Here is a 27,489-nt window from a genome sequence, read left to right as displayed (position 1 = left end):
AACCCACCCAATAATCTCCCAATATTACAGAAACGTGAACATCAAGGTTGAGAAAGGGCAAACAAGTTCACTGTCCTGTCCAGCGCAGAATGACAGGTTTGGCAAGAGAATTATCTGTAGCTCCCTGATTTGCATATTATTTTCTTCGCAAAATGTGACACTATATCATAATGAATAAATCCAGGAGAGTTGGAGTAGTAAAACAGACTACTTCTAAGCAGTGGAAGTTTAAATGGCAACTTTGGTTTGTCAAAAGAATTATACAAATTTGGAGCTACCTAGGTAGAAATATTAAAATGACCAATTAATATAATATTTCTAGAAGGAAACTTTGTTGTTTAAAAGGTGATACCGCAAGACACCTCCTTTTGGAAGCTAAAAAAATGTCAAAATATTAGTATACTGAAATATATTAAGAGTTTATATGCACATAATGATACGAAAGCCATGAATCCAATCAGATGCTTCGTAATACAGGAGTAGAACATGTTACCCTTTGGAACTCCTCCATGCTGGCGAGCCGGTCTTTCCAGTTGGCGGAGTCTAGCTGCTGAAGGCAGGATGCTGGAAGCACCACTGCTGCCCTTTCCTCACAAACCTCGGCCTGGCATGTAGACGGACACAAAAGGGAGTGAATTAGCGGACATGAACACCAATCATAACAAATTGGTGATTTGACCAACATATCATACCCCACAGGTACTGATATTCTGTGTGAGATTTTCTGACCCGAGAACAGACAACCCTGAAGAATACGGACCTCTATCGCTGCCCGTGCGGCCATAAACTGACTTTTCATTTTCCAATTTTTATTACAAAACTGATGGCGCTCAACTTAACTATAAATATTTATTAAAGGTCCTCATCACGCAACAAGTGCGGCCAACATGGAGCCCAATGACAACATTAGACATTGGTATATCAGAGAGATTATGATTAGACATAGGAGCTGCTCTCCTAAGCTGCTTACTGCTTCTTCAGTTTGTTTCCCCCCTGAGAGTGGCCAAAGCATGAGGTACACTTAAAAAGATGTGAGAAAAAAAGACATTTGAACTACCAGAGAACATGTCGCAGAACACCGTCAGCAGAATACTCAATAAGAACTTAATAAGGCTCGACGGTGAAAGACGCATGAACTCTACAGAGAGAGGAGTTGAAAGTGGTTTTGCTTCACATAAATATGAAAAGAAAAAAAGAAAAAGAAAATAAAATTTTAAAAAAAAGTGAAACCCATCTGTCATTTATTGGCAGAACCCATATTTCCTCAAATAGTGACCGGGGCTTTTATTTACCTCAACTGCCCCCTGAGTGCCGTGCTCCTCAAAATAAATACATCTAAAAGAGACTTGCAGTAGTTTGTTTTTTGTTCAGAGACACGGGACACACAGTGGACCACATATCGCTCTGTCTCCATCCACTTAGTGGGGTTTAAGATGTTCATATCATACAAGTAGAAACTAACGAAAACAATACATCTAAAAGACGAAACACAGGAACCGCACTGGCGGCACAGCGCTGGAGGGGAAAAAAACACACACACCCTGACTCAGATTCAGCCTTGTTTATAGGTTTTTATTTGAGTACCGGATTATATTTTAGGAAATACAGTATACGCAAAACATACTTTGAATGTTGTGGCTCCGGGAAAAAAAACAAAGATTATAGACCCGAGAAAAGGAGAAGATTGAATGACCCGGAAAAGGAGATTGAAGTCCGTCCCCTGCCAAGAAGCAACAGAATTTGGACATTTGGATCGCGACAAGGGGAGGTCTCAGAACGATAAAAAGATGAAAGACAAGAGTTCACCATTGGGGCTTATGCTGAGAAGACCACAAGAACCCAGATCACCGCGTGAATTTGTTCTTATCTTGTTCGTAAGACGTCTTTTTGGTTCAAAACTTCTACTTCTTTTTAAGCATACCTCCACCTTAAAACACGTTTTTTTCCTTTTCGGTGCAAGAGAGCTGAATTCACCCTGTGTCTTGTCTGAAAAGGTTATCTGTAGTGCTGAAGCACTGTGTTGTTTAGGTGCCGTCGAGCACCATATTGCATGCTTTGAAAGCGTCAGAATACGGCATTATTATTTTAAGGCCTAGTTGATGAGTATTTGATAGCTGCACTGTATTAAATTACTTTCGTCCGGGATAAAATCTGCTTGTTGTGGTGTGCCAAAAGTTACGATTCCCTGCCCGAGCCTTCCTGCTATCGATTAACCTAGCTAATTGGTTGATCGCAACTGCAATTGTGGTGGAGGTAAATAGTCTGTAAGGAGGCGAAAACTCCTCTGAGATTTGAATCCAGAGTTGAAACTGTGAGCATGGAGAGTTTCTTTGTTTAACGGGGACATGTAGTGAACCGTTTGGGACTAACAGTCACCATAGTTGTTTACAACAGATCTTCCTTGATAGTGGAACGACTCTGCGGCATCACAACAGTTCCCCTAGTGCTTTGAGGCATAAATAGCTCACTCCATGAGTAAGAGAAATACTGCCATCAAATGGAGACAGAGTCATTGCACTCCCGCTGTGGAGAAAAAATACACACCACCCCCAGGTGGAAAAAAGAGGTAGTATCCTCCTAATGCTCAATGCCTCTCTGTTGTTATTTTTTAAATCTTTTTTTATTACTATATTTTTTCTTTAAATCTTAAAAAAAATAAAAATAATTTCAGTTGAAGTTAAAACTCTTAGCTAATTCGCGCTTCAGCAATAAGTCAAAACAGGGCTTAAAGAGTGCCTCTGAGTAAGTAGGAGGAGCTACGACTGAGAATTATGGAGCTACTGGAACAAGATTAGTGAGACTGAACTCAGCGTGAGATGACCGCGCACCATCTCAGGACGACAGAAACTTACCCATCTATCACCCTAGTGCTGGCTGAAGTCGCAGTGTAGCCCAGAACCCGGCGCACAGATCTGGAATATATAGGACACCTTAACGGCCAACTTATCGAAGCCCAGTACCACAATGAACGGTACCCAAGGCGTGCCGGCCAGATAAGTTTGGCAGCTGCAGGGTTTCTCCCAGAAAAGTTGTTAGGCCCGGTGGCAAGTACGGGCCAGAGGGGGGGCGAAAGGTGATCGGTTCCTCTCCAATGAGGAATAAAGGGGTGCAAATTGCATATTCATATACTTTTCACATGTTACATGTTTACAAATAACGGACATAACTGACATAACTCTTAACTGACTGTTTGTATGAACCGGACATTATCTGTAGTGAAAAAATGTTACAACCCGCCTCTTAATTGATAATAATAATAAAAAAAAAAAAATTGAAAATAATAATACAATAATACAAGTTACATTCACAAATTAAAGTGTATTTACTACAGGCAAGTAAGAGGACAGCTTCGGCATTCCCCGGGTCATTCCAACCTTCAAATGCCGGCCATGGTAAGGTAAGCAATTTATAAATGAAACTAAGTAACAAAATTAAAATGCTATATTTATATGTATCCGTTTAAAATGTATTAATGGTGTGTGGCCCGATTATATATTATTTAGTAATATTTAGTAATAATTATTTATTATTAAGTAATGCAATCATTTTCCCCCAATCAAATTGTGCCTAACTCTATAGATTGAACGAATACTGACGTCCAAATCGAGTATTAACAAGTCGAATATTGCCATTGTCATGATATGAATTATTTTTTTCATATAAAAAATTATACCGGTATTATCGCAAATGATACAGCACACCCCTACTAATCCAGTTCAACAAAATGTTTGGTTCATAATGTGTACCGAAACCGAAAGCCTCGTGCCGAACGGTTCAATACGAATACATGTATTGCTACACTACCTAGTCTGTTATTTGTGTTAATATTGTCAATTTGGATTAACATTTTGTTTTTTGAACAAAATCATGGAAACAAAATACGTTTTAGTGTATTCATCTGATTTATCAATTACTCAAATAAATAATCAACAGATTAATCAGTTATCAAAGTAGCCCTCGAAGTTAGCACTAGCAGCTGATTCACAGCTTCTGACATTATAGTACGTTCAACAACCTTGGATTTTTTGACAGTACAGTGGCGTCAACATTCGGTATGTATCACTGTTTTGGGGCCACGATAACAGTATGCTTTCTGCATCGTTATATTTAAGAAACATACAAAAAAATGTTTAAGTTAAAAGCTGTAAAAAATGTTTTAACAGCGGTCTGCCACAAATAACCAATGTAACGCTCTGTCTGTATGACTGTTGGAGGGGGGCGACAGGGGTACATGTTCATTGGTGAGTTATAATTTGCATAAATTCATCTGATGGGGGGCAGGGGCGTGTTCAGGATAGTGGATAATACAAATATAAATTTTCGTACATATTTATTTATATATATATATATAATACTTAAAAAACGTTTCACAATAAAAAAATAAAAAATAAAATAAAAATAAATCAGTGTTATAGTTATTTTTGTGTAGAACAGGTTTAAACAGTATTCTTCGCACATAAATAACATTTGTAAAATAAACTTTCTTTTTTTTTTTTTTTACCTGTGCTGTAAGCATGCTGGGCATACAACACAGAGTATTTATATGCCATTGCATCTAGAAAAGAGTTAGTCTGCAAGTGGAGTTCAAGTTCTCAACCTGCCATGCAACTCTTTATTAATTCTTAAACCATCAAGAACTGCTGCAATAACTCTGTCCTGTGGATGACCTATAGAATGACAAGAGCACATGTTTTGGTTATGGAGAACCACCCCCAACCCGCCTCTTTGGAGAACTATTTATCATGTTTGGGCCTATAAAGAAATGATCAAGTAGTAAAATAACTTACTGAAATAAAACCTCAGTCTGGGGATGACATGGTGAACTCATGAGAATTTCAAATGGGGTGTGGGGGGGTGGGTTCTCCGTTATGCACGTGAACTAATAACGGATGGAGGGAGACAGGTCTCGATCTATACCTGATCTAAGGTCTCCTATAGCCTTCTCACCTCTCCTCCTCTTCTCCCCTGAAAAGCAGACTGTGCTGCGACTCTTCTGCTGCGTGACTCTGCTGCGACTCAGTATTGATAACACGCTTAGTATTTTAGAAATTGGAGGTTTTTTTTATTTCATGAAAGTCTGTGCTGATACACGAAAATCAACTTAACGTCGCTTTGTGAACCTGACGTGACAATGGGTGCGGTGCGCTCCTTTTCAGCCAGGGCACCTTCCGGCGAGGAAGGAGGTTAGGCCTTCTCTTACATCCCTTTCCCACTGCACCAAAAACCTGCTTACACCCGCTTACATCCAGCGTTTGTCATCAGTGGGAAAGGAAAAGACCAGGTCTCAGTCCCAGGTCAAATGACCCGGGAATAGACTCAGGTTTTAATCAGCTCCACCTACGATCGGATCTGATGTGAACAGGACACCTGGGTCGACCCACTAATTTCGTCCCCTTTACCTGCGCAATGCAAAGCGTGTTGAAGTTCCGGATGCTGGTGCATAAATAGACAGAAATATGCTCGATCATTCCCATAATTTCATGTCACATTTAGATTCCAAAATCAGAAGTTATTGACTATTTTCCGCGGAAATGAAATGTTGAGTGTGGGGATCGCACCGTGGGGAGCAGAGTGGAGAACCCCCACCCCCAACCCTGGGATCGTCCGTGAACGACGTAATGCGAGTAGAAGCGAGTGTCTGAAGAGAGGTTTGTAATAAAGAGGGATATGGCCATTGCAGGGGGGGATTTTCCGACTAGATACCTTGATTGATTGCACTCTTTTTAAAAACATTTCTATGTAGTTTAATCTCATGTTTCTATTGAAAAGACTCACATGGCCACAGGAAGTTGAAAGAAAAAAATGCAGCAATGCATCCGGTGGACTCCTATCGTGATACCGTAATACCGCGGTTCACTTGTACGTATTGAACCGCGGGCAGTGTAACGAACGGTACAATAACATACCGTGTACCATTGCATGTGTATGTGATTAACTCTTGTTTCAAAGGATTGCTCATGTTTCCTCCCTTACACGTAAAAGACTGGTAGCGTTTAATTCTCTCCGCCATTGTCAGTCACTCAGAGTAGGGTCTCGGGCCCAGTCTGCCTTGCGCATATCTCTGCCGATGGGGTAGGAGAGGAAGAGAGTGCGATGTCTTCTGATAATAGCAAAAATGCTTCTTAGACGCATGTTAGAAAGGGTTATATTGCCTAAATAAATAGAAAATCTATTTTCTTAATTTCTCCAATAGCATTACTTATGAATACTAGGGTCTTTAATAATTTAGCCCTTGGTACCCATCGTTCCTCTGTGCCCCTTCCCCCACGGCGAATAGTCGAATATTCGCATTGAACAGGCGAAGCAGATTTGACTGACAAAATTCTGAGTCGGGTACAGACCTAGATCTCAATTTATTTTTATAAAACTAACAGAAATAAATCTAAATTTAAAATAAAATTTTATTGAAGAAAACATAGAGGTTTCTGTAACATGCTGTTTCTCTATCCACCAAAGGGGTCCCTGGGCTGAAAATGGTTGAAGACCCTTAGTTTAAGGGAACCAATATCTTTATGAACCACTGCACCGAGTTCCCAAGGAAGGATGGCAAATAGGTCTTTTCAGACTTACCGCCAGTTCAGTTTCTGTGATCTCTTTACAGTCAGCCATCTTCTTAGCTTTGCCACCAGGGCCGGTGGTCGGCTTGCCTTTCTTGTTCGGGCCTGCTGAAGGCTGTTGATGACAGAAGTTAACAAAAAAGTTCACCTTCAAACCCAACAGTGCTTAACCAGCCAATATTTAATGAGACGCATGTTTTTTTCCAGGGGAAAAGTAGACTTTGATGGCCTCAATGGCCATCAGCTGATTTCCTTTTGTGATTTGCGACCTAAATTTCTCGGCAAATGGTTTCCAAAGACTGGTTCCTGGAGTACTTTGTTAATATGCACTTTTGGCATGGGTGTGTGGCTTAACACACCCAGTCTGCTAAACATGTGCAACAATATATTTTTTCAATGTAAGTGTTTCTATAATCTACCTGGAGTCAAATTGTTCATAAGGTGAGCCCTATCAGGTCTCTTCAATGCAACTAATGAATGCAAATTATTTAATACAAATGTAATGTCAGCATTACTGTCCCAATAAAAACAGTACGGAATTTCTTTGGTCCTTAATCTAACAAGACAAAGGAATGAGGGGAATTGGCTATAGTGAGAGAATGTTGACAATCATGGAATTGAAGGCCAATTCTAGCCACATTGCGTGCATCACATTTTTGAAGGATGGGGAATATTGATGCGCTACTGGGTCAAGCATGATCTCTATAGGCTTACCTTGCTGGCAGCGGGAGTAGATGTCTTCTTGGGTGGCGCAGAGGATCTAGCAGGAGCTTCGCTGGGTGAAGGGGCTTTGGCAGTCGGCTTCTTGTCCCCTCCTCCTCCGCCACCCCTACCACCTCGCTTAGCACCAGGGAGCTCCACTTTATCAGCACACTCTTTTATCTGGAACCAGGGAAGCAAAAGGGTGGCGCATAGCTTGTGGGCAGTAGAAAAACAGTAGAAACATGGGCATGGGGCGATTGATTCCGGAAGTATCCCCCCCAACAAATTTTTCTATTTTATTTTAAAGAATAACTAAGATTACACAAAAGAGGATGTGGGAAGTCTCCTGCACGCTTCAACTATGCTGCAATGCAATAGTGCATAGTCCTCAGTGACCAATGTCTAGTTTCGATTCTGAGATATTGATGAAAGCAGTGAGCCAATACTGCCCCCCACCCTCACCCCCACATCTTGTTGCCAGTAGGGATGAAAATAATATTTTTTCTTTAGGGCACGCACACACCTTTTATCCTCACCTTGTCAAGTTTGAATTTATCTAGATCAGCCAGGAAGGGATTGACTGCCTTCTCGCCAACAACCTTCATGGTGGTGCCCAGGGCTTCAAAGGCTGCGTCCCGAACCTCCGGTGCAGAGTCATTCACTTGCTGAGTGGATTGTGAGCATTGATAGAGAGTGAGACAGAAGCTGGAGTGATTTATTTTATTTTTAATAACCCAATGCACCTCCTGTAATTTTGAGGAACAACTACCTTTTTTACAATAGATTTTATAGTGCAATCCTTTCAATACATTTCTGATCCAAGCATTTCTGAAAATTAAATACTAATTTACTACTATTTACATTAAATCTTAATTCAGCTACGTTCTCCTAACTCAATTAATTTACAAAATACAATTACATTTCTGGGACTTCGTTGTAGCCGGGAGATATCGGGACCAAGACTTCCTCTTCCGTGCGTCATTGTTTATAGTCCGATTAGCAATTTTGACCCGAGAATGGAGTTGAGACGATAGTAGTTAATAATAATAAAATAAATAAAGTTCACAAGTAGTAAGTAGTTAATAAAAATAAAAACTAACAAAAGTCGAGATTGTGTCAGATCATAGTCGATGGGTTCCGAGAACTCCTCTCTCTGCGTCTTTCTTGCATACTGTATTGACCCAAATATAAGATGGCCCCGATAAGACATTTTCAAGACTGATTTTTCGGAAAAATACTTCAAGACAAAATCTTGTTTTTATAAAGAAAATCATTTTATTCGAAAATGATGATAACGCAGCATGTAGGGCCAAATTTCGCAAGCACAAGTTTCAAGCGATAACCACCTGACTGAGTCAGGCACACTATGACGAGTGCAAATGAGTCTGACACACAAGAGTTGGAAGATGCACCTGCTTCTTTTAAATTAGCCGTGTGGGAAAATATAGGGTTCCCAGTAAACTACGACAGCAATGGAGAGCGAGTGGTGGATCAGACGAAGACAGTGTGTCGGCGTTGTCAACAGTTGTAGGGTACTGTATGTGTGCAGAAACAAATTAAAACACTCCTCCTAATACACAAGTTTTAATTGTTATTACTCTCCTGTATATTGACATCTAAAAGTCTAGACCCCAAATATAAGACGACCCCACTTTTTCAGATGTATTTCCAGGAAAAACCCTTGTCTTATATTTGGGTCAATACGGTAATAGGTAAAAGACGACTAATCAACCAGTCGACTACTATTATGAAAAACTTGGCAACTGTTGTTGCAACCGCGGTCTTGCCCCTGCAACAGTTCGATTATCCCCCCCAACACACAAGACCTGAGAAAGACGCTTTCGGAGACTTTCCTGGATTTCAACCTGACTCTATATGTTGAAATAAATGACGTTACCTAGTTAGAGAGAGAGAGAGAGAGAGAGAGAGAGAGAGAGAGAGAGAGAGAGAGAGAGAGAGAGAGAGAGAGAGAGAGAGAGAGAGAGAGAGAGAGAGAGAGAGAGAGAGAGAGAGAGAGAGAGAGAGAGAGAGAGAGAGAGAGAGAGAGAGAGAGAGAGAGAGAGAGAGAGAGAGAAAAGGCCAAATTACCTTGGTGAAGGCCGCGCAGAAGTTTGAGGATGCTCTTGGGCAGCATGGCTGGTGTGCAGTGTCTGAAGGCCCGGGCCAAGAACAGGGAAGCCTGTTGCTTAATGGACGGATTCTTGCTGTCCATCACACCAAGGATGTCATCTGACAGATTTTGGAGAGTCGACTAGGAGATATTGAATGAAAAGGGAATAATAAAAAAATAATAAAATCCAGCGTCACCGATGGATGTGCCAACACCCTGGTATGCACAACCAGAGGTTTCTCATATAAACGAAGAAGAACTAAATATTTAATGTGAAATTCAAGTACAAGAGAACCCTGTTGACTAACTTCATGAATTGCATGCGTTAAAAAAAACTTTCCCAAAACAGCGATCAAGATCTTTTACTTGTCATAAATATTAAAGACGCATCGCTAAAATCATGTTTCTGATATGCTGGGAGGTGTATTTCCCTAATTTTAAAGGAGCTAAGCTAGTTGAGCCCCCTGCAGCCATGTCGACATCTCACAATATAATAAAAATAAATTATATATCATTAAAATTCTTAACGATACCATCCCTAATTCCCATTGGGTTTGGATAAATGAGGTTCTAATACATTTCATACTTACGGTAAGGAAGATAGCATCAATGGCCTCCTGCAGGGCCTGAACGACCTGAGGTTTCTTCTCCTTGAACTTCTCGAGAATGGCCGGCACCACCTGGCACAGGCGTTGCACAGATGAAACGTTGTTTAAAGTCCAGTACTCAACAATCATATCAACGTACATATTCCGTCTTCTCCAGCTCCTTTTAGTAAGCCTACAGAGGGCGCTGTTTTGTTACCTGTGCTTACCTCTACCTCATCTATAACAGGAACAGGAAGTGACGGCTGACTGTCTCCACAGCTGTGTTAGCTTGGCTCACACATGAATGCGATGTATGTAGCTGCCCCTGCATAGGGCTAAATAAAAGTGCTGCACGGTAGGTCCCCGAATGCATATTTATATCCATGTTAAGGATATAACATTTGATGATAAGGATTAATTGAGCACCACGGAAGATAAGTTGTGGCTATGATGGCTGTGAGAGGGAATGTGTCTGCTTTTGATTTCAAAACACAATCATGGGAATATTGCGAGATCCGTGATCACTTTTTTGTAGCAAACAATTAGGACTGCCCCCGACCAGATTTTCCTAGTTGACTATTAGTCGTCAGTTCAAGCCATTGGTCGATTAATGGTGGCACGTTTATGATATCAATTTAATTATATAAAAAAAAAAAATTGGCCATCAGAAAATAGTTTCAGCTCCAGGGCTGAGAAAGAATGTTATATATGTGTTACATATATAACATTCATAACATGTAACATATATTGTATGTTACAGACAAAACCTAATAACCAGCCTTTAAAATATTAATTTACAAACACTGCAAGCACAGAGCGTGCCGCCTGGGAATTACACCAATTAAACATTACATCGGTTAAACTTATCCCTATTATTATTTTATAAATGTACACATTTAAATTAAATATGGGCATAATTTAGAAGAAGAACAAGAAGTCAGTTTTGTACACTACGTACAATACAGAGGCGTATTGTACACAGCGCGGCGTCTCAGCGTCAAGCATCTCATCGTGCATCACCCTTTCTCAGTCTTAGTCTCGTTCCCACAGTCAGTCAGTATTCACTACACTAGCGTTCACAATCTCCAAGACTGAAAACTAACGGTAATGGGGCGGCTCCTCGCTTATCAACCGATTCGCTTAAAGACCTGGTCATAGGAACGGAACTTGGTCGTTAAGTGAGGAGTACCTGAGCACCAATTGGTGTGTTATTAGGGCCCGAGCACCAAGTGGTGCGAAACTAGGTCCGGTGTTTGAAAATAATTAATTTTACCGGACAAATTTGAACTTTATCGGTCACATTTCAACAACAGTCTGTTACAAACGAAAATATACTGTAACGTACACCTAGGTTACAGCAAACCTCACCTCTTCAGCGAGCACTCAGTCCACCCCCTGGCACAATGAAAGTGAGGGCTGGTGCGCGCCGGCCGAGGTGTGGGTGCCAGTTCCATCACTGGCCCGTCTCATCCAGACCGGCGGCTACATTTTGTATGAGCATTACGAAACATTTTGACCGGCGAGTTTGTAATTTATCAGTTTTTTTTGTTTTTTTTTATCCATTTTACCAGGTAAAAAGACGGTGATTACGAGAGCCAAACATCAAGGAAGTGACGTAGTGCTGTAAAGTGTACTTTAAAGTCAATGCTAAGCTCACTTTTCCCGCGGTTTCGTACCCAAACACCAAAGTTACATAGTGCAAGAACAGAAGTTCCAGGAGGTGGGTGGGAATGAAAGAGGTGCCATTTTCCATGTTACAAGCCAGTGTAGCATCAAAATTATTTTGAAGCTGTTATTTTAAGGTAAAAAAAAGTTACATATTGTTGCTTTAGGGTTAATTTTGAAATGGCGCAGCTCCCCCAATGGATCTTCTTTTTTACGGTGACAAACCGACCAACGAAAAACTTGGTAGACTAAGAAACTTCTCGTTGACTAATCTTTGGTCGACTATTTGGGGGCAGCCTACAAACAATATTACAACTGCCAACCGCAAGAAGGCACTGTTGTTAAGTTAAGTCGGCTCCAAAACGTATAGCTTGATGAGGAATATCCTGAGCCCGGAGAAGCCCGGAAACAAGACATACGAGGAGTTGGTGAACTTATTAAGCACTAAAACCCAAAGCCAAGCGAGATTGTACAACACTTCAAGTTTAACTCATGGAATCGGCATGATGGTGAGTCTGTTGGTGACTATGTGTAACATTTAACACAGATGCTGAGAGATAGACTTGTGTGTAACATTAATGAAGACAGAATGTAACGCAGACTGTTATCGGAGACTGAGCTAATTTTTGTAAAAGCATTTAGTCTTGCCCAGGCTATTACGACTGCTAACAAAGTTATAAAGGAAATCCATGGGTTAGACAGTGCTATGAGATCATTTATAACCTTGAAGAGGCCACAACATACTACATACAACTTATAATAAATAATCATTGATTTAGAATAAATAAACAATAGTTACATAGCAACAAGCAAAACTCGAATAGTATATTGTAATTACAGGATGAAACGCTGCGTAAATATTGTAACAAAGCTTATGGATAAATATGAAATGTTTCAAACTTACATGACCAGCGTATGAGCCAAACTTCTTCCTGAGTCCAGCTGCCAGTGCAGCCAGGCATTTAGCTGCGAGGGTCACGAGCATTACATTGGCATCTTTCCCCACAACCTGGGAGAGAAAGCCAGCTAGTCAGAAAGCTATGCATTGGATTCTGGCAACATAATTTATTCGAAATGTATTAAAACTAGTAGTAATTTAATCAATTTTGCTTTTCCCATCAACACACATTAACTTGGTGTTTAGCTTGAAATTTCTTTCAAATGGACCACCCTATTATTTATTTATTCATTTATATTTTGCAATATCGAAACAAACAATAACTTTTGCTATCTAGAAGTTTCTGAAATACATCCTAGGAAACTTAAATTGCTCTGAAATTTCCTGGTAGGTGATTATTAACAATAACTAGTACGCAGTATTGGCATTGGAATAGAATAACTGGGGGGGGGGATAAAGCTGAAATAGGGGGTATCATAGATAAATAACATTAGGGATAATTTGCGAGAAGGGGAAAAAAATGTGTTACCATTAAGGGTTCCTGTCAAACTGTAAGCAAGCAAGTAGTACATTACATGGATATTAATTGTTATAATAACCATGTAATATACTACTATGTCCTAACTGGGAACAAAAGTAATTCAATCGTCCAATCAGAATACTGGTATTTACTGGTTTAGTCATAGAAATAATACTTGGAATACTTAATGTCCAGAATATTAATGCGAGTATAAACCCCACTCAAAGTGTACCTTCTTCAGTGCTCGAACCAGGTCTCCGTAGTCTCCATTCTCTAGTTTGGGGTTCTTGGCCAGAGTCTCTACGGCTTCCAGGGCCTCTTTCCTCTCCTGCCATTTCTTGGCTTCCTGTGGAAACAATCCAGGAAAAATGTGTTATTTTGATTATATATCTGCGGTTTGCGTATTTTATTTAATTCATGGCAAACTTGTGTTATTATTTGTCATTATTCCATAATCTACTCTTAAAACACATTGCTTTTCTTAAAAAAGGACAATTCTATCTGCAAGTGTTGCTGAATATTTTCCGTCTTTTTAAAAAGGCGAGACAGGCTTACTATTTTATCGTAGAAGTCCTTGGGAAGCTTGGAGAGGATCTCAACAGCCTCCAGCAGCTCATAGGCATCCACCACCACCTCCGTCTCCTCCTCCTCGTCCCCTGAGGTTTAGAGGGGACCTATTATGAAAAACTCACTTTTTCAGTTCTTGTGCACATACATTTGGGTCTCTGATGGGCCTACTAACACACAAACTCTGAAATAAGACAACCCAGTATGAGCTGTCTATTTCAGAAAAGTGTGGTGAAACGAGCCATTCAGATTTGTGATCCCTTCCTACTTCCTATCACTTGGTGCTTTAGTAGAACTTGGAATTGCCCACCTATCTGAGTAACTCCACCCACGGCTGGAGAATACAATAACAAGCGTCGTTGGGAACTAGTCTTGGGCGATCGTGCAAAATTCAAATAGCATAGCGTGCATAGAATGTAATGTAATGTGGAAAAATGCAGTCTCCCTGTTCCAGAAATGCAGGATTTATTATTTACAAGTAAAGTATTTACACATTAACATCCGGCCCGACTGGGCCGATCCAGTCCCGGGAGAAGCCACGAGTGGGCGGACTGTCCCTGTGCCGCGGGCTCCCGATCCGGCCGGGGGGGAGGGCATGAGTGGGTAGACTGTCCCTACGCCACCCAAGCCACCTGACCCAGATCAACCTGAGGGGCCTGGCAGTGGTGGGACTGGAGGGAGTGCTGCGGGAGGGGTGCGGCGAAGCCCGAGTGGGCTGCGGGGCCCGCCTTCGGGGCCCAGCGGCGGGGAGAAGGCCGGCCCCAGGGAGCGGGCTGGTGGCGAGGTGGTGGGACCCTGGGGGAGGGCCGTCAGTGTCAATGTGACGAAGCATGCTACCGTGACGACCAATGCTAATGTGACGCAGAATGCTAATGTGACGGAGAATGCTAATGTGACGACGAAAGACCATGATGAATTAGGGTCTGACTCGGATTGCAGGTCGGTGACAGACTCGGATTGCATGTCAGTGACAGACATGTCAGTGTCGGACTCCCAGGTTCCAAATGGAGACCTGTATACCTTGGATGAAATATAGGAGTTTCTAGACGTCATGTTTGGGAAGTCTGTTAAAGTCACGGATTATTTCCCTGACTCCGGGAAGTTTATTAATACGGTGGCCTTTCTAAGGAAGTCAGCCGCTGCAGTGTTGACAAAAAGAGGTACCGGCTAAAAAACTATATGACGGCTCTCCGGAAAGAGAACATTGGTAACGGGACGGGGAGACCTGACCATACTTAGGTGTTAGGATGGCTGTGTTCAACTGGGTGTTCTCTCTCCTTTTGCTAGTTTTTGCGGCTGTCTCCCACACATATTTCCATGCACACGCTCAGGATTGGCTCTTTAAACTGGGCCCAGTGGTGGGGGGGGGGGGGGGCAGCTGTTTCTCAGCCATGGAAATAATTTCAGTGCGGGGACCGGGATCCTCCTTTCAAAAGGGTCAAACATCAGGGTTCTGGCCAGCACCGAGATAGAAGCGGGTAGGGCTCAGATGGTGAGGGCGTAGGCAGGAGGTTCTACCTTCTGTTTCATTAATGTCAATGCTACCACTCTAGGCGGGTGGAGCTGTTTGAAAAATTGCAGGAAACATTGCGGAGGGGGGGATCAGGCTGACTTCATTGTGATGGGTGGGGACTGGAACTGTACGCTGGACTTTAATCTGGATCGGCCCGATAAGGAACCCCACAGGGTCTCTTCCACCTGTCTGTCTCACCTCACTGCTCGACATGACCTCATAGACACATGGAGGACGAAACATGCGACAGACAGACAGTACACATGGGTGAGGGTTTCAGACGGTAGAATCAGTGCAGCTCGGCTTGACAGGCTTTAGGTATTACACACACTCAGTTCCGGGTTGCTAAGCAGTTCCATTTACCCTGTGGGTTTCACAGATTATCACCTCGTCACTCTTGAGGTATGCTCTGCACCCGGTACCAAGCATTCTTCTTATTGGCATTTTAATGTAAAGTTGCTGCTCGACAGCACTTTCTGCAGCAATTTTTAAATTATTCTGGGATGGCTGGAGGAGCAGTAAGGGGGCCTTGAGCTCCTTGGGACAGTGGTGGGAGGTAGGCAAAGCATAGATCCGTATCTTCTGCCAACGGTACTGTGCTCACTCCACCCGCAAGGTTAAGGAGAACAAAAACACCCTGGAGCAGGAGATCAGGGACATTGAGGGAAGCAGTGGCAGCACCCCTGTGGTTGGGAGGCTGCAGGACAAGAGGCAGGAGCTGAGCACTTTCCTCCACGAGAGAGTACGGGGTGCCATGGTCAGGGTTCGCTACCTCGGCATCAGGGATATGGACGCCCACAGCTCCTATTTCTTCAACATGGAGAAGACGGTTCAACAGTCCAGACAGATGGCCTGTCTCCGTCTCCCGGCTGGCAGGGTGACCACCAGCCCGGAGAAGATGATGAGGGCACATGCGGTGGCCTTCTACACCACCCTATTCAGGGCGGAGGGCTGAGATCGAGAGTGTGCTGCCGAGCTTCTTCAGGGGCTGCCTTAGCTGGAGGTCAGGGAGCGTGACGCCTTGGAATGGAGGAGCTCACCTCTGCTGTGGGCCAGCTGGCGTCTGGGTGCACTCGTGGGATAGATGGTCTGCCTCCCGACTTCTACAAGCATTTCTGGGGCTATGTGGGGGAGATCTACACCGGGTGCTGCTATAGTCCGTGCGGAGTGGTGCACTACCAGTTTCCTCTCGGCGAGTAGCCCTCTCTCTCATACCCAACAAAGGAGACTTGGACTTGCTCAAAAACTAGAGACCTGTTGCAATGCAGACCCGTTGGGGGTGTTTTCGGGCTCGGAGCAGTACCAGATGCGGAACTGGGATTATGTGGTGGAGAAGGTGTGTGCCAGACTGTCCAGGTGGAAATGGCTGCTACCCCAGTTGTCCAAGGGGGAAGATGCTGGTTGCTAAAAACTTGGTCGCCTCGACCTTATGGCACTGACTGACTGTTCTGCATCCACCCAGAGGCCTGCTAGAGGAGATCCAGAGGACCATCGTCAACTTCTTCTGGTCTGGTCAGCACTGGATCAGAGCAGAAGCCCTCTATCTGCCAGTCCAGGAGGGGGTGGTCAAGCCCTCATTGTCATTGCATCATAGGTCGCGGCGTTCCGCCTCCAAACAGCACAGAGGCTGTTGTACGGTTGTGGACTACATTGGCTGGACACAGCGAAGGTGCTGCTGAGGCAGGCGGGACGCCTCTCTAATGACAAGCAGCTGTTCCTGCTGCGGACCGAGGGGATGGACTTGACATAGCTAACTCCTTTCTAACAGTCAGTTCTGCAGTCATGGCAGGTTTTTAAGGTCCACCATGACACCACGACTGCCCCTGCCACCACGGCCTCCTTTCCTCCTCCAGCCTGTGCTCCAGCTTGCAACAGACTGGGTGCGTCAAGCTGGGTCATCTTCTGAAGGCGTCCACTGAGCAGCTCATGGAGACAATAGGCATCAGATCCTCAAGACTGCTGCACAGGTTGGTGGATGAAGTCCGTGCTTCACTGCCAGTGGCCTATAGGGCTTTTATGGAGAACCGTGCTCTGAATGACCAATGGGACGGTGAGGGTGAGTTTGTGTGTCCTTCGCTGACAGTCTCTCCGGCTGTGCAGTGGGAGGAGTGGGACAGCCTCCTGACCTTTCCTACTCCCAAGCTGAGGGGGGTTTGAGGCAGTGGGCAAGAAAGCCACCTACTATACCTGCATCAAGTGAAGGTTTATGAAATAAATACAACGGAACTCGGAAATAAAGCTCAAACCCCATTGGCTCACAGAACTAGGGGCCTCAGGAGGGAAGCACCACCCACTAAACAGGCATGTTAGAATGGCTAGCATTGATAATCTGAGTAGTATTTTCAGCGAAAAACATGTTTTGGGGAACTTAAGAGACCTATATTAACTTGTTGGAAAGGAGCACAATAGGTCCCCTTTAAAGGAAGAGGGGGAGAGACGGTGGGCCCTCAAATGATTCCATGACATGATCTTGCCTGATCAATTGGCAATTAAGGGTGGAAACTAGATATAAGAAAGATCGAGAAAAAGATAGAGACTTGTAGGTCCAGCACTGTGTTACCGTCAGCCTCATCTCCTCCCTGGGCCTGTTGCTGCTCAAATTTGGCCTTCAAGTCTTGCTGGGAGCGAAGAAACCTGCCCTGTTTGGGAGGGGAGGAGGGAAGCCTCACCCACTCCTCCTCCAGCTCCTTCAGCTAGCGGGGACAAAGGACAAGTAGTATGGCATTTTAGTGTACCAAAAAATGTTTTATAAATATAACTAACCTAAACCGAAGTTTAGATCATATTTCACTATGTTTGTGTATATGGCGTTGTCCTACCTGTACAGAGTTGATGCTCTGCAGCGGAGGTCTTAACGCATCTCGGATCCATTTGTAAATCTCTATGGCCAATAGTTTGGCTTCATCTCGCACGGCCTTCTCCCTGGATTCAAATTGCTTGGGAAAAACCTTCACCACAGGCTTCAAAGTCACTATCTTGGATCCAAACTCACTGTGGGGAAGGCGGTGACATACAGAGGGTACGGAAATCAGAGGGCTACTCCATCACTATGTGGTGGATCATTAGCAAAAAATTTCTTGTGCTGTTTCATTTTTGTTGGATTTTATCAGCTTATAATGTACAGTTAGTTTCAAAAAACCAGAGACGAGATAATTACTATGTGAACAGTTTTTATCGAGAGTTGACTTGAGTTCTATTCTAATGAATTTCCAACAATGCAGATAAACAGTAGCAACATGAGTTAAAGTAACCCAAATAAAGTGAAAAAGAGAGTATATAAAATTAAGATGGAAGTTAAGTAAAAATTGTGATTGTGAGTCACTGTCACTGATGTCAGTTTCATGTGAGCTGCTGTGAGGTTATTTATAAATGGCGAGACAGCAGCACCTTATTTAGGACAGTATTCAAGGTTAGGGGTGGTTGGGTAGGCCCCACCTCATCCTGGTTTACTGTCCACTGGGTGCAAATTCAGATCTTGATGGACTTCCTGATCCCCTACTGGTATCTGCTACTTTTACATTGTCCTGCTCCACAGTCTTGCCAGTAATTGCATTACGCCAGTGAGGTCTACTGAAATAACGCTGTACTTTGCACATTACAAAACTTTCAACAGGATATTTAACTCCTCTCTAGTCCATCTAAACAAACTGTTCATCATAATAAATTAGAAAGACACAAGGAATCTGTTCAACCTGATAGCTGATGTCAGCTTTTGGTTACAAAAAAATAATCCCATAAGTTTTTCCAGACCAGCTGAGAAATTCTATGAAAGTCAATGCTACCCATTATACAATCAAGACTACTATCAGTAATTTAAGTAGTAGTTGAAGCAGTATACCAAACACTATCATCTTGATGCAGGTGCTGTTAAAATCAGTGGTCTTCAACTGGGGGTCCGCCAATGTCAAAATTATTTTTGGTAAAAATTCTAATATGTATCTTAGACAAAAAGATTATATTGAGTAAATGCCAACCAATAACACTGGAACAGCTGCATTTTTAAATTTCTGTATTCAGCTGAAAGTGAGCGGATTTGCAGCTTCTGCAGTTGTGGTGTGTTCAAAAACCTTAGATTTTTGAGAAATGTTCATAAACCTCAGAAAACACAGGCCATTAAAGACCAGGTCTAGATAAAAAAAAAAAAAAAAAAAAAAACTACTGTACTTATAGTAGTCAAACCTTGAATTGATTATAATAAAAAGCCTAAATAGCATTTCAAACCCTATTTCAGATTTGTGAAACCTTTATTCTATTTGAAAAAACAAGGAAACTGGCATGTCACTGTATTTTTTCCACCCACACAGACCAGTCAAGCTCTGAATGGTGTACTATCAAAACTAAACTAACGGAAAGAAATGTAAACTAAAAACAGACTGTAAAAAACAAAACAAACCAAAAAAAACCCACTGTAAGCATCATGACTGAGTATATAAATAGTTGTTATTGTAGGCCAGGCTTTAAATGGAACAATTTATTAAATGGGGGGCCCTGCTCTGTTTCTCTAGCCACCAAGGGGTCCTTGGGCTGAAAAGGGTTGAGGACCCCTGGTTTAAACAGTAGAGTCGTCATGCCTGTTGATGAACACTACCAACCTGAGGGCCTTCCTGAGGGTCTCCAGGCATGCCACCACAACTTTGGGGTTCTTGTTGTCCAATCCCTTGAGCAGCTCTTCCTGGACGACCTCTGCCTTCTCGATCTCGATGTACATCAGGCAAATGTCTGCACCCAGCTCCTTGGCCCGGGCCTTGGGCTGGTTGAACACTTTGGTGACTACACCAGATACCACCTCACCTGTCGTTCTGCAGCAGAGGAGGTGTGGTGTGTGTGTGAGAGGGAGCCTCCCCCCATATTAAGCACTTTGTGTCACTATAATGATCGCCAACTTCTTCATTAAAGGAAAACCACTGTTCTGGTACATTCAGAGTACATTAAGTAAATATGTCCATTTGATGACAGCTCAAAAACAAATACAACAACACAGTTTTGTGATGTCACATACTTCACACTCCTCCTAAGAATGTACCACCTAGTGAAGTGGGCTTTATCTTAAATCAATGTTTTGTTCAGCGCATATTTAGCAATGCAAGGACTAAATTGCTAAATAAGTCTATGGTTGCCGAGGTTATCCGTGTTACGCAGTGTTCAAGCATTCATCGATCACATTACTTCAGACCACACCCACCGTCGCTTTTATAAATGTTTTTATTTTTATAGAAATAAAACTGATCCAGCTCGTTTTTGCGTGTTAGTGCTGACATTAATCAAATGAAAAAACCTTTGATTTGTAAAATAATAAACGCGTTCGATTCTTAGTCGGACGCGACAAAGTGAAAGTATCGGGTTGTGCGCACACAGACTGTGCTGAGTTGCAGCACAGTCTGCTTATCACGGGAGGAGAGGTAAGAAGGCTATAGGAAACCTTAGATCAGCTATAGACCGGGACCTGTCCCACTCTATACGTAATTAGCGCCTGTGCATAACGGGGACAATTCCGTTGTAAAACGTCTGGTGTTACTGGTAACACCAGTGTCATGAGTTTATTAACCAGTGGAAAGAATTTCTCACCATGTCATCCCTGCTATGGTCTGTGCCTCTTTATCATATAATGTAACCATTTTTGAATTTTGCATCTCTGAGAGTTGGGTTATTATGGAAATAACTTACTTTCCAGCTAGGTGCGCATTCTCTATGAAAGCCAAGGCCGTCTCCAGGCCTTTTAGTTGAGCCACAGCATTGGAGTCGGTGACAAACTTTTTCACTAGTCCCAGGTATTTGCCCCACTCTGGACTTTTTTCATCCTCTATTCTCTGAAACAGCTTCAGGGCTTCTTCATAGCCATTCAGACGGGCTTTCCACAGCTGTGGGTCACAGGAAAACGGATGCAGTTAGCAGGACCCCCCCCCCAAAGTTTTATGCTTTTTTTTTTTTCTTTTTTTTTCTTTCTTTCCCCACCCTCACAGTATGAACTAAATATGAGAACTAAATATTCAAGGATTGCTACTGCGATGAGAGGAAAAACTTGAAGACTTGTATATGAAATATTTACTTAAACAGGTGCTTAACAATTTCCCCAGGGGGAATTATCCCCCCCCAAAAGCAATGTTTTTTGGATGCTTCGACAATAATAAACCCAAAAGAGCACCACATAATTGGTTTTGGATGGGATGACCATGAGTGGCCACTGATCACCTTGTGTTCACATTTCTGGTCGATGGGAAGTTTCATCCACTCGCTATCGTCCCCCATGGTGGTTCCTCGGGGGGGGGTGGGGCTTCCCCAAAGTACTCAACTGACGAGAGAAAAAAAGGAAAGAACAACATAATCAACAAACATGGTGGACAAGACGACTCCAATCAAAAGTAAAACAGTAGGAATAATTATTAAAAAAAAAAAAGAAAACACACTCCGATAGTGTTGGTATAGTATTTCAAATAGTAACTAAACTAAAGTGTATCCAAAAGTATTTTGGGACACTTTTGATATGTTTCATCTTCTAATGAGGGATATTCGGCTTTCGGGTGATATTTCAGGATGAAACTAAAATGCACTATAACCTTTACAGGTGAACTTAATTTGACCTTCTCTAAACTTTTGAATGCACATGTCCAACTGTTCAATGTTTCAGTACTTTTTGCACAACTTGCTGTTCTCTAACAAGGAGCTGAACAGCAAAATTCACAACAGGTGTTTGATCCATGAATGACCAATACATTTCCTGGTTCAATTAGAATTGGTATTTAAACAGTCCTCTTCATCATGCTGTTCACATTTTGACCTACTACCTAATAATTGATCAACAGTACCTCGCCATTGCGAGGCTTCAAACAGGATGTTCTCAGAGGGAAGTGGCCACTGAGCTTAGAGTGTCACAGAGTGTCATCAGCAGGTTGCAACAGAGATACAGAGAGACTGGAAGAGTCACAGAAAGGCATAGAAGTGGACGTCCTTTGGCCACATCCCACACTGATGACCGCTTCATTGTGAACAGTGCCCTGTGGAATCAGATGATGAATGCCACTCAACTCCAGGCACATTTAAGGGAGGTGAGAGGCACCCAAGTGTCATGTCAGACCATTCGAAACCGTTTACATCAGCGTGGTCTGCGTGCTAGACAACCTGCAAGGGTACCTGACCACCCACCAGGCACAGGCATCATCGTCTTGCACGGGCCAGGGAGCATTGACGCTGGACGAGGCACCAGTGGCCCCAGTGCTGTTCTCTGATGAAAGTCGATTCACGTTGAACAGAAATGATGGTCACCAACGATGTTGGAGACGTCAAGGAGAGCACTATGCATCAGCCACTGTTGTCACCAGACGAGCCTTTGGTGGTGGTGGTGTTACAGTGTGGGCAGGTGTGTCTAGTTAATACAGAACTTCCCTACACTTTGTGAATGGTACAGTGACAAGCCCATACTACCTGAATAACATCATTAATCCAGTCATTGTGCCCCTGCATGAACAACACAGGCCTAATTTCATCTTCATGGACGACAATGCTCCAGCTCATCGAGGTCACATCATTAGGGAACAGCTGCTGGAGACTGGGGTACCTCAAATGGAGTGGCCTGCACTTTCTCCAGACCTGAATCCCATAGAAAACCTATGGGATCAGCTGAGTCGCCGTGTAGAGGCTCGTAACTCTGTACCCTAGAACCTCAATGACCTGAGGGCCGCCCTTCAAGAAGAGTGGGGGGCCAGGCCTCAGCAGACAATAAGTCGACTTGTGAACAGCATGAGACGTTGTTGTCAAGCTGTAATTGATGCTCAAGGGCACATGACAAGTTATTGAGACATTGACATTTTTTGTTGTGGTATACCCACCACTGTTGTTGGCTTTTGTTTCAATAAATTGTTTGAGATGAGGAAATCAGCATTGCATGCTTCTACTTAAATGCCCTAAAGGCCAAGACGGAAATGTGCCTGAATGTAACTGCATGTGTGAATAGTGAAAATCATTAGCAGTGCCAAAGGATTATCCCTGTAACTTACCAGGAACTATGTGTGAAAGGACCTTTACATGCCTCACATTCACCCATTCACACACCAACATCAGCGTCAGCCGCGCAAGGAGACAATCAGCTCGACAGGAGCACGTTAGGGTTTAGGTGTCTTGCTCAAGGACACCTCGACAAATTACCCAGGGGGAGCCGCGGATTGAACCACCAACCCTCCAGTTGCCAGAGAACCACTCAACCTCAGGAACTACTGACGGCCCACAAAAGAGCTATCAAAACATGTCTATATGGATATAATACCAGAGAAGCGGTCCATCATGCAGAAGTGGAAGAAATCGGAGACTGTACCTTATTGGAAGATGATCTGCTTTAATATTTCCCCATTTTACATGATATCAATGAAAAATAAACTGGATGGCATGTCGATATGTAAAGAAAATAATAATCATGTAACCAAATACATAGCATAGTAGCATAGTGCAAAGCAAAGCATGCATAGTGCAGTTTGTCTTTGAAACTTAACTCTATGCACACCAGAGGGGCTTGGAGAGGGTTTCTCTCTTTCTCTCGTTCCCTTTTTACTAGGAGTGGCAACAAGCTCACATCTTATTGATGCACCACAGTCTGATAAATAAGACATCATCCTTATCACTGACAAACTACATAAAAAAAACACTGCATGGGTGACGAAATTCGGGTTTAGAATGAACAGGACTCAAAACGGATGAACCGTTGAACCCATGAAACACATTCAAATTCCAAAAGTACATGCTCCATGATCGACAGTCACAAACGGCATCGTCTTGACTCCACGATCACGTTTCCATCCGAATGTCAGGGTCGCATTTTTAAACCGATGTGGGGAAAATGGGGCAATGATGTGAATTTAATTCGGTGAAATTCTATGGTTGGGCTGAGGAACATTAACGGTCTACTTGGATTCTGATGTCCAACTGTTCAATGTCAATCAAAAGATAGCTCGTCTGCTAGTGCTGCCTGGTAGGCATGTATTGTTGTTGTTGCTACACTATTCAACGGTGGCACAAAAAGAAAAATAGAGAAATTTAAATGTGTATGACAATTAATAGTCAACAACAATGTCATGATCGCAAAAGCCAGATATGGACAGCTAAGAACATTAGCCAAGTTAGCCTGTCAGTCCCCCTCCAAACGCTAGCTAAACTAACGCTTCTATCACACGACCAGCGAGGCCTCGGTACGACACAGAAATCCACCTCAGGCTTAAAACGAGTAAACAAAAGTCTCCGTAATAGTAGTTAGGGGGTGTCTGGGTGTTAATATATGGAGCTTATTGTTGACGACCTACTGTAGGTTAAGCTAGTCGAGCTTGTCTCATCCAGTGGAGCCTCCGCGACAACAGCACCAGGCCCGAGAACGCAGATCCCAACAGAGAGAGTGGGGGGAGGGAGGGGCGAAAGCACGAAAGTCCCAATCCATACAGTCAGTCTTCATAAACTGAATTGTGAATAGCGATGGTTTACCTGTGTGAGAACCTAGGCGAAAGGATGCTGCTGCCAACAACTTTAAACGGGTCGGTTGGCGATTATGTCGGACCACTGACAGGGCGGTCTGGCTTCGAAACGCCTCCAAGGGCGGAGAGATGGAGGGCGGAGCGGCGGCGAAACGGGACACCGCCCCATACCCGGTGACGTCACGCCGTCAAGGGCTCCCTGGAGGAGGCGAATTTGGGGGGGGGTTAAAAAAGGAATATAATATGCCCCCACCATTAGAAATTGAGAATATATATATATATATTATTATTATTTTATATATTTTAAAGGCAACGGCTGTACTGTTAAGACAGTTTCTACTCGATTTAAAAAAAAAATGACATTGATTAGAGCCGCTCTTTCTGTGAACTACATCCAGAGACAGTCTTGCATCTGTTTGTTGATTTGAAATTTACCCATATAATCTGGTAACGCATGAATACCTTTAATGTTAATAACAATATGGAAATTTTCACCCTTTGGTATTATTTGTAGCTGCTCTGAACTACGAACCCCAAACATAAATCTAATGTTGATATTGGCAAAATTTCATACACTTTAAGTTACATTTACAAACCAAAAACCTCAATTCATTGGGGTTTTTGAAGAAAAAGGAGCATTACATATCCAGCTATTTCAATTTCTAGTCCCACAGCTAGAGGACATGCAGGGATTGGCTACTTCTCAGCCAACAGAGTCGACAGAGCCCAAGGCAAAGAGCGGCGAAACCTCATTCAGGAGGAAGTGCAAGCAGCCGTAGAGGAAGTATGTGCTGGCAGGATGGTGGGAATGGGTCAGCAGGGAGCCTGGGCTAGATGGGAGAATGTTCTGCAGCGAAAGATCACCTGGTCAAACATCTGGAAAGCAGACTTCCATCCCATCAGGTTCCTTGTCCAGGCTGTTTACGACGTCCTACCCAGTCCAGCCAGCAAAAGCGATACACCTCGCTGTCCTCACTGTCCAGGAAGGGGATCCGTGGAACACATTCTTAGCAGCTGCCCAAAGCACTTGGAGATGGGCACTACTGCTGGCGCCACAACCAGGTGCTTAAGGCAGTCGCTGAGAGAGTGTACACAGCCATCACCACCAGTAAGGGCCCCCACAGGGCAAGAACCATCACATTCCTCAGAGCGGGAGAGAAGCCCCACACTCAACCGAGAGCAAAGTCTGGTCTCCTCACCACTGCTACTGACTGGCACCTGGAAGTGGACCTTGGAAAACAACTTAAGTTCCCAGCCAGGATAACATCTCCACAGCTTCGCCCAGACATGATCGTTGTTTCTGATTCCACCAAGCAATTGATCATGCTGGGAAGGGCACTGTGAGGGCCAAGTACAGGCCAAGTACCAGGCGTTTGTGAAAAAATGCAGAAGGTAAGGCTAGTGAACTCGCTGCGAGCCTGTGGAGGTGGGCTGCAGAGGATTCGCAGGGCGCTCACTCTGCAAAGTGTTCACGCTGCTGGGCATCACCGGGAAGGCAAAGAGGAAGGCCATCAGATCTGTAACTGAAGCCGCGGAGAAAGCCACAAGAAGGCAGAACCATGGGAAAATGCTTCTGGGACACAGGCCGGGGTCTGACCAACCCCGGTTGGGTCGCCTTGGCGAGGGTGTCTGATGCTTGAAAGACCCAAAACAACCAGTGACCCCATGTAACATCACTGATGCTGTGTCCCAGCGCATCCGCAGGATGTACAGTATCTTGCAACTACATGTCTTAACAAAACAGCAGTAAAAATCTTGAAATATTTTCTCAACAAGCCACAGCTCTGCTCTCTGACCTCTTTTTTTTCTTGTTTCTCTCTTGTCCCTGTTTAACTTTGTTATCCTTTCTTTATCCTTTGTTTTTATCTAATCACTTTACTACTGCATTGTATTGTTTTTTGAAATGACAATCAAAATTGTTGCAAATGATATTTTGTGTATCACGTCTTTCAAGGAGGAGTACATTTTTTTCAAGTATCTCTTTTCTATTATTACTATTATCATTAGGGGTCCAGCCACAACAGTCGCAGTGAATTGTCAGCGCATTGTTTCACTGGATCATCATTGCATGACATGGCACATCGCAGCAAGTTATCATTCTCAGGGTCTTTTAAAAAGGGGAATTTAAGAAACAAACTCCTGAAAGATAAGCAGTTAATTAACTTTCTGAGCAGAGAGAAGAACATGCTGGATCACTACTACACCACCGTCCACAACACATAATCACATTCTGGATAAATACACAGATGCTGTGATGCCATATATTCGCTATTGTGAAGACAGCTGGATACGGACACACACTATGGGGAGAATACATTTGTTTTAGTCCTTCAATACTAAGCCAAATTCCAATTGAATGGTAGGCTACTATAAACGTTATGCTTCATAGTCAAAACCAGATATGTTGTCATGAAACATATTATTATTCTTCTATAATAAGAATATATAATATATATATAATTATCAGGCTGAACGTGCCTGGCACTCAGAAAGCGTGGAACCCCACAGAGATGAACAAATGAGAAATGTAGTCACTGTATTTGTTGGATCCACAACAGACCATTTCTGTAGGAGGAATTTGTGAAAAACGTTTTTCTGAAGGAAGAATTCAGAAGTGATGGAGCCGAGGCACCAGATGTAGTGGAGCAGAGCTCTTTGTGACATCATCATCCAGTTAGGTATATTTGTGCAGCGCATGACTTAGGGCGTTTTCAGACCTGTAGTTCGTTTGCTTTGTTCAGATTCTGGGAATAATATGTAACAATGTTGCACTCGGACCTTGGTCCGATTTTTATTCATACTGCATTGCTTAAAAAAGGACCAAAACTTGGAAACAAATGCAGTTAGTTGGTCTAGAAAACTAGACCATTCAGAAAATGTATGAGACATCCAGGTACATTGACGATAAGTGTTTATTTCTG

At 43.1% G+C, this 27,489-nt stretch overlaps 1 protein-coding gene across 1 annotated transcript in view; it reads right to left on the bottom strand.

The window, feature by feature from the left end:
- Positions 1–24,675, bottom strand: part of ckap5 (cytoskeleton associated protein 5) — a 71,196-nt gene extending 46,521 nt beyond the window's left edge. Inside the window, 16 exon segments of the mRNA XM_080002413.1 lie at positions 494–604; positions 6,571–6,672; positions 7,272–7,439; positions 7,796–7,924; positions 9,348–9,369; positions 9,371–9,510; positions 9,960–10,049; positions 12,526–12,630; positions 13,272–13,385; positions 13,595–13,695; positions 17,680–17,812; positions 17,939–18,110; positions 19,712–19,918; positions 20,784–20,977; positions 21,309–21,408; positions 24,579–24,675. Coding sequence (XP_079858539.1) covers positions 494–604; positions 6,571–6,672; positions 7,272–7,439; positions 7,796–7,924; positions 9,348–9,369; positions 9,371–9,510; positions 9,960–10,049; positions 12,526–12,630; positions 13,272–13,385; positions 13,595–13,695; positions 17,680–17,812; positions 17,939–18,110; positions 19,712–19,918; positions 20,784–20,977; positions 21,309–21,365 — 1,845 coding nt within the window. The 5' untranslated portion in view covers positions 21,366–21,408; positions 24,579–24,675.
- Positions 24,676–27,489: the final 2,814 nt, after the last annotated feature.

The sequence above is a fragment of the Zeus faber genome, assembly GCF_960531495.2.
Source record: "Zeus faber genome assembly, chromosome: 6".
NCBI lineage: Eukaryota > Metazoa > Chordata > Actinopteri > Zeiformes > Zeidae > Zeus > Zeus faber.
This window is presented reverse-complemented; position numbering and strand designations above follow the sequence as displayed.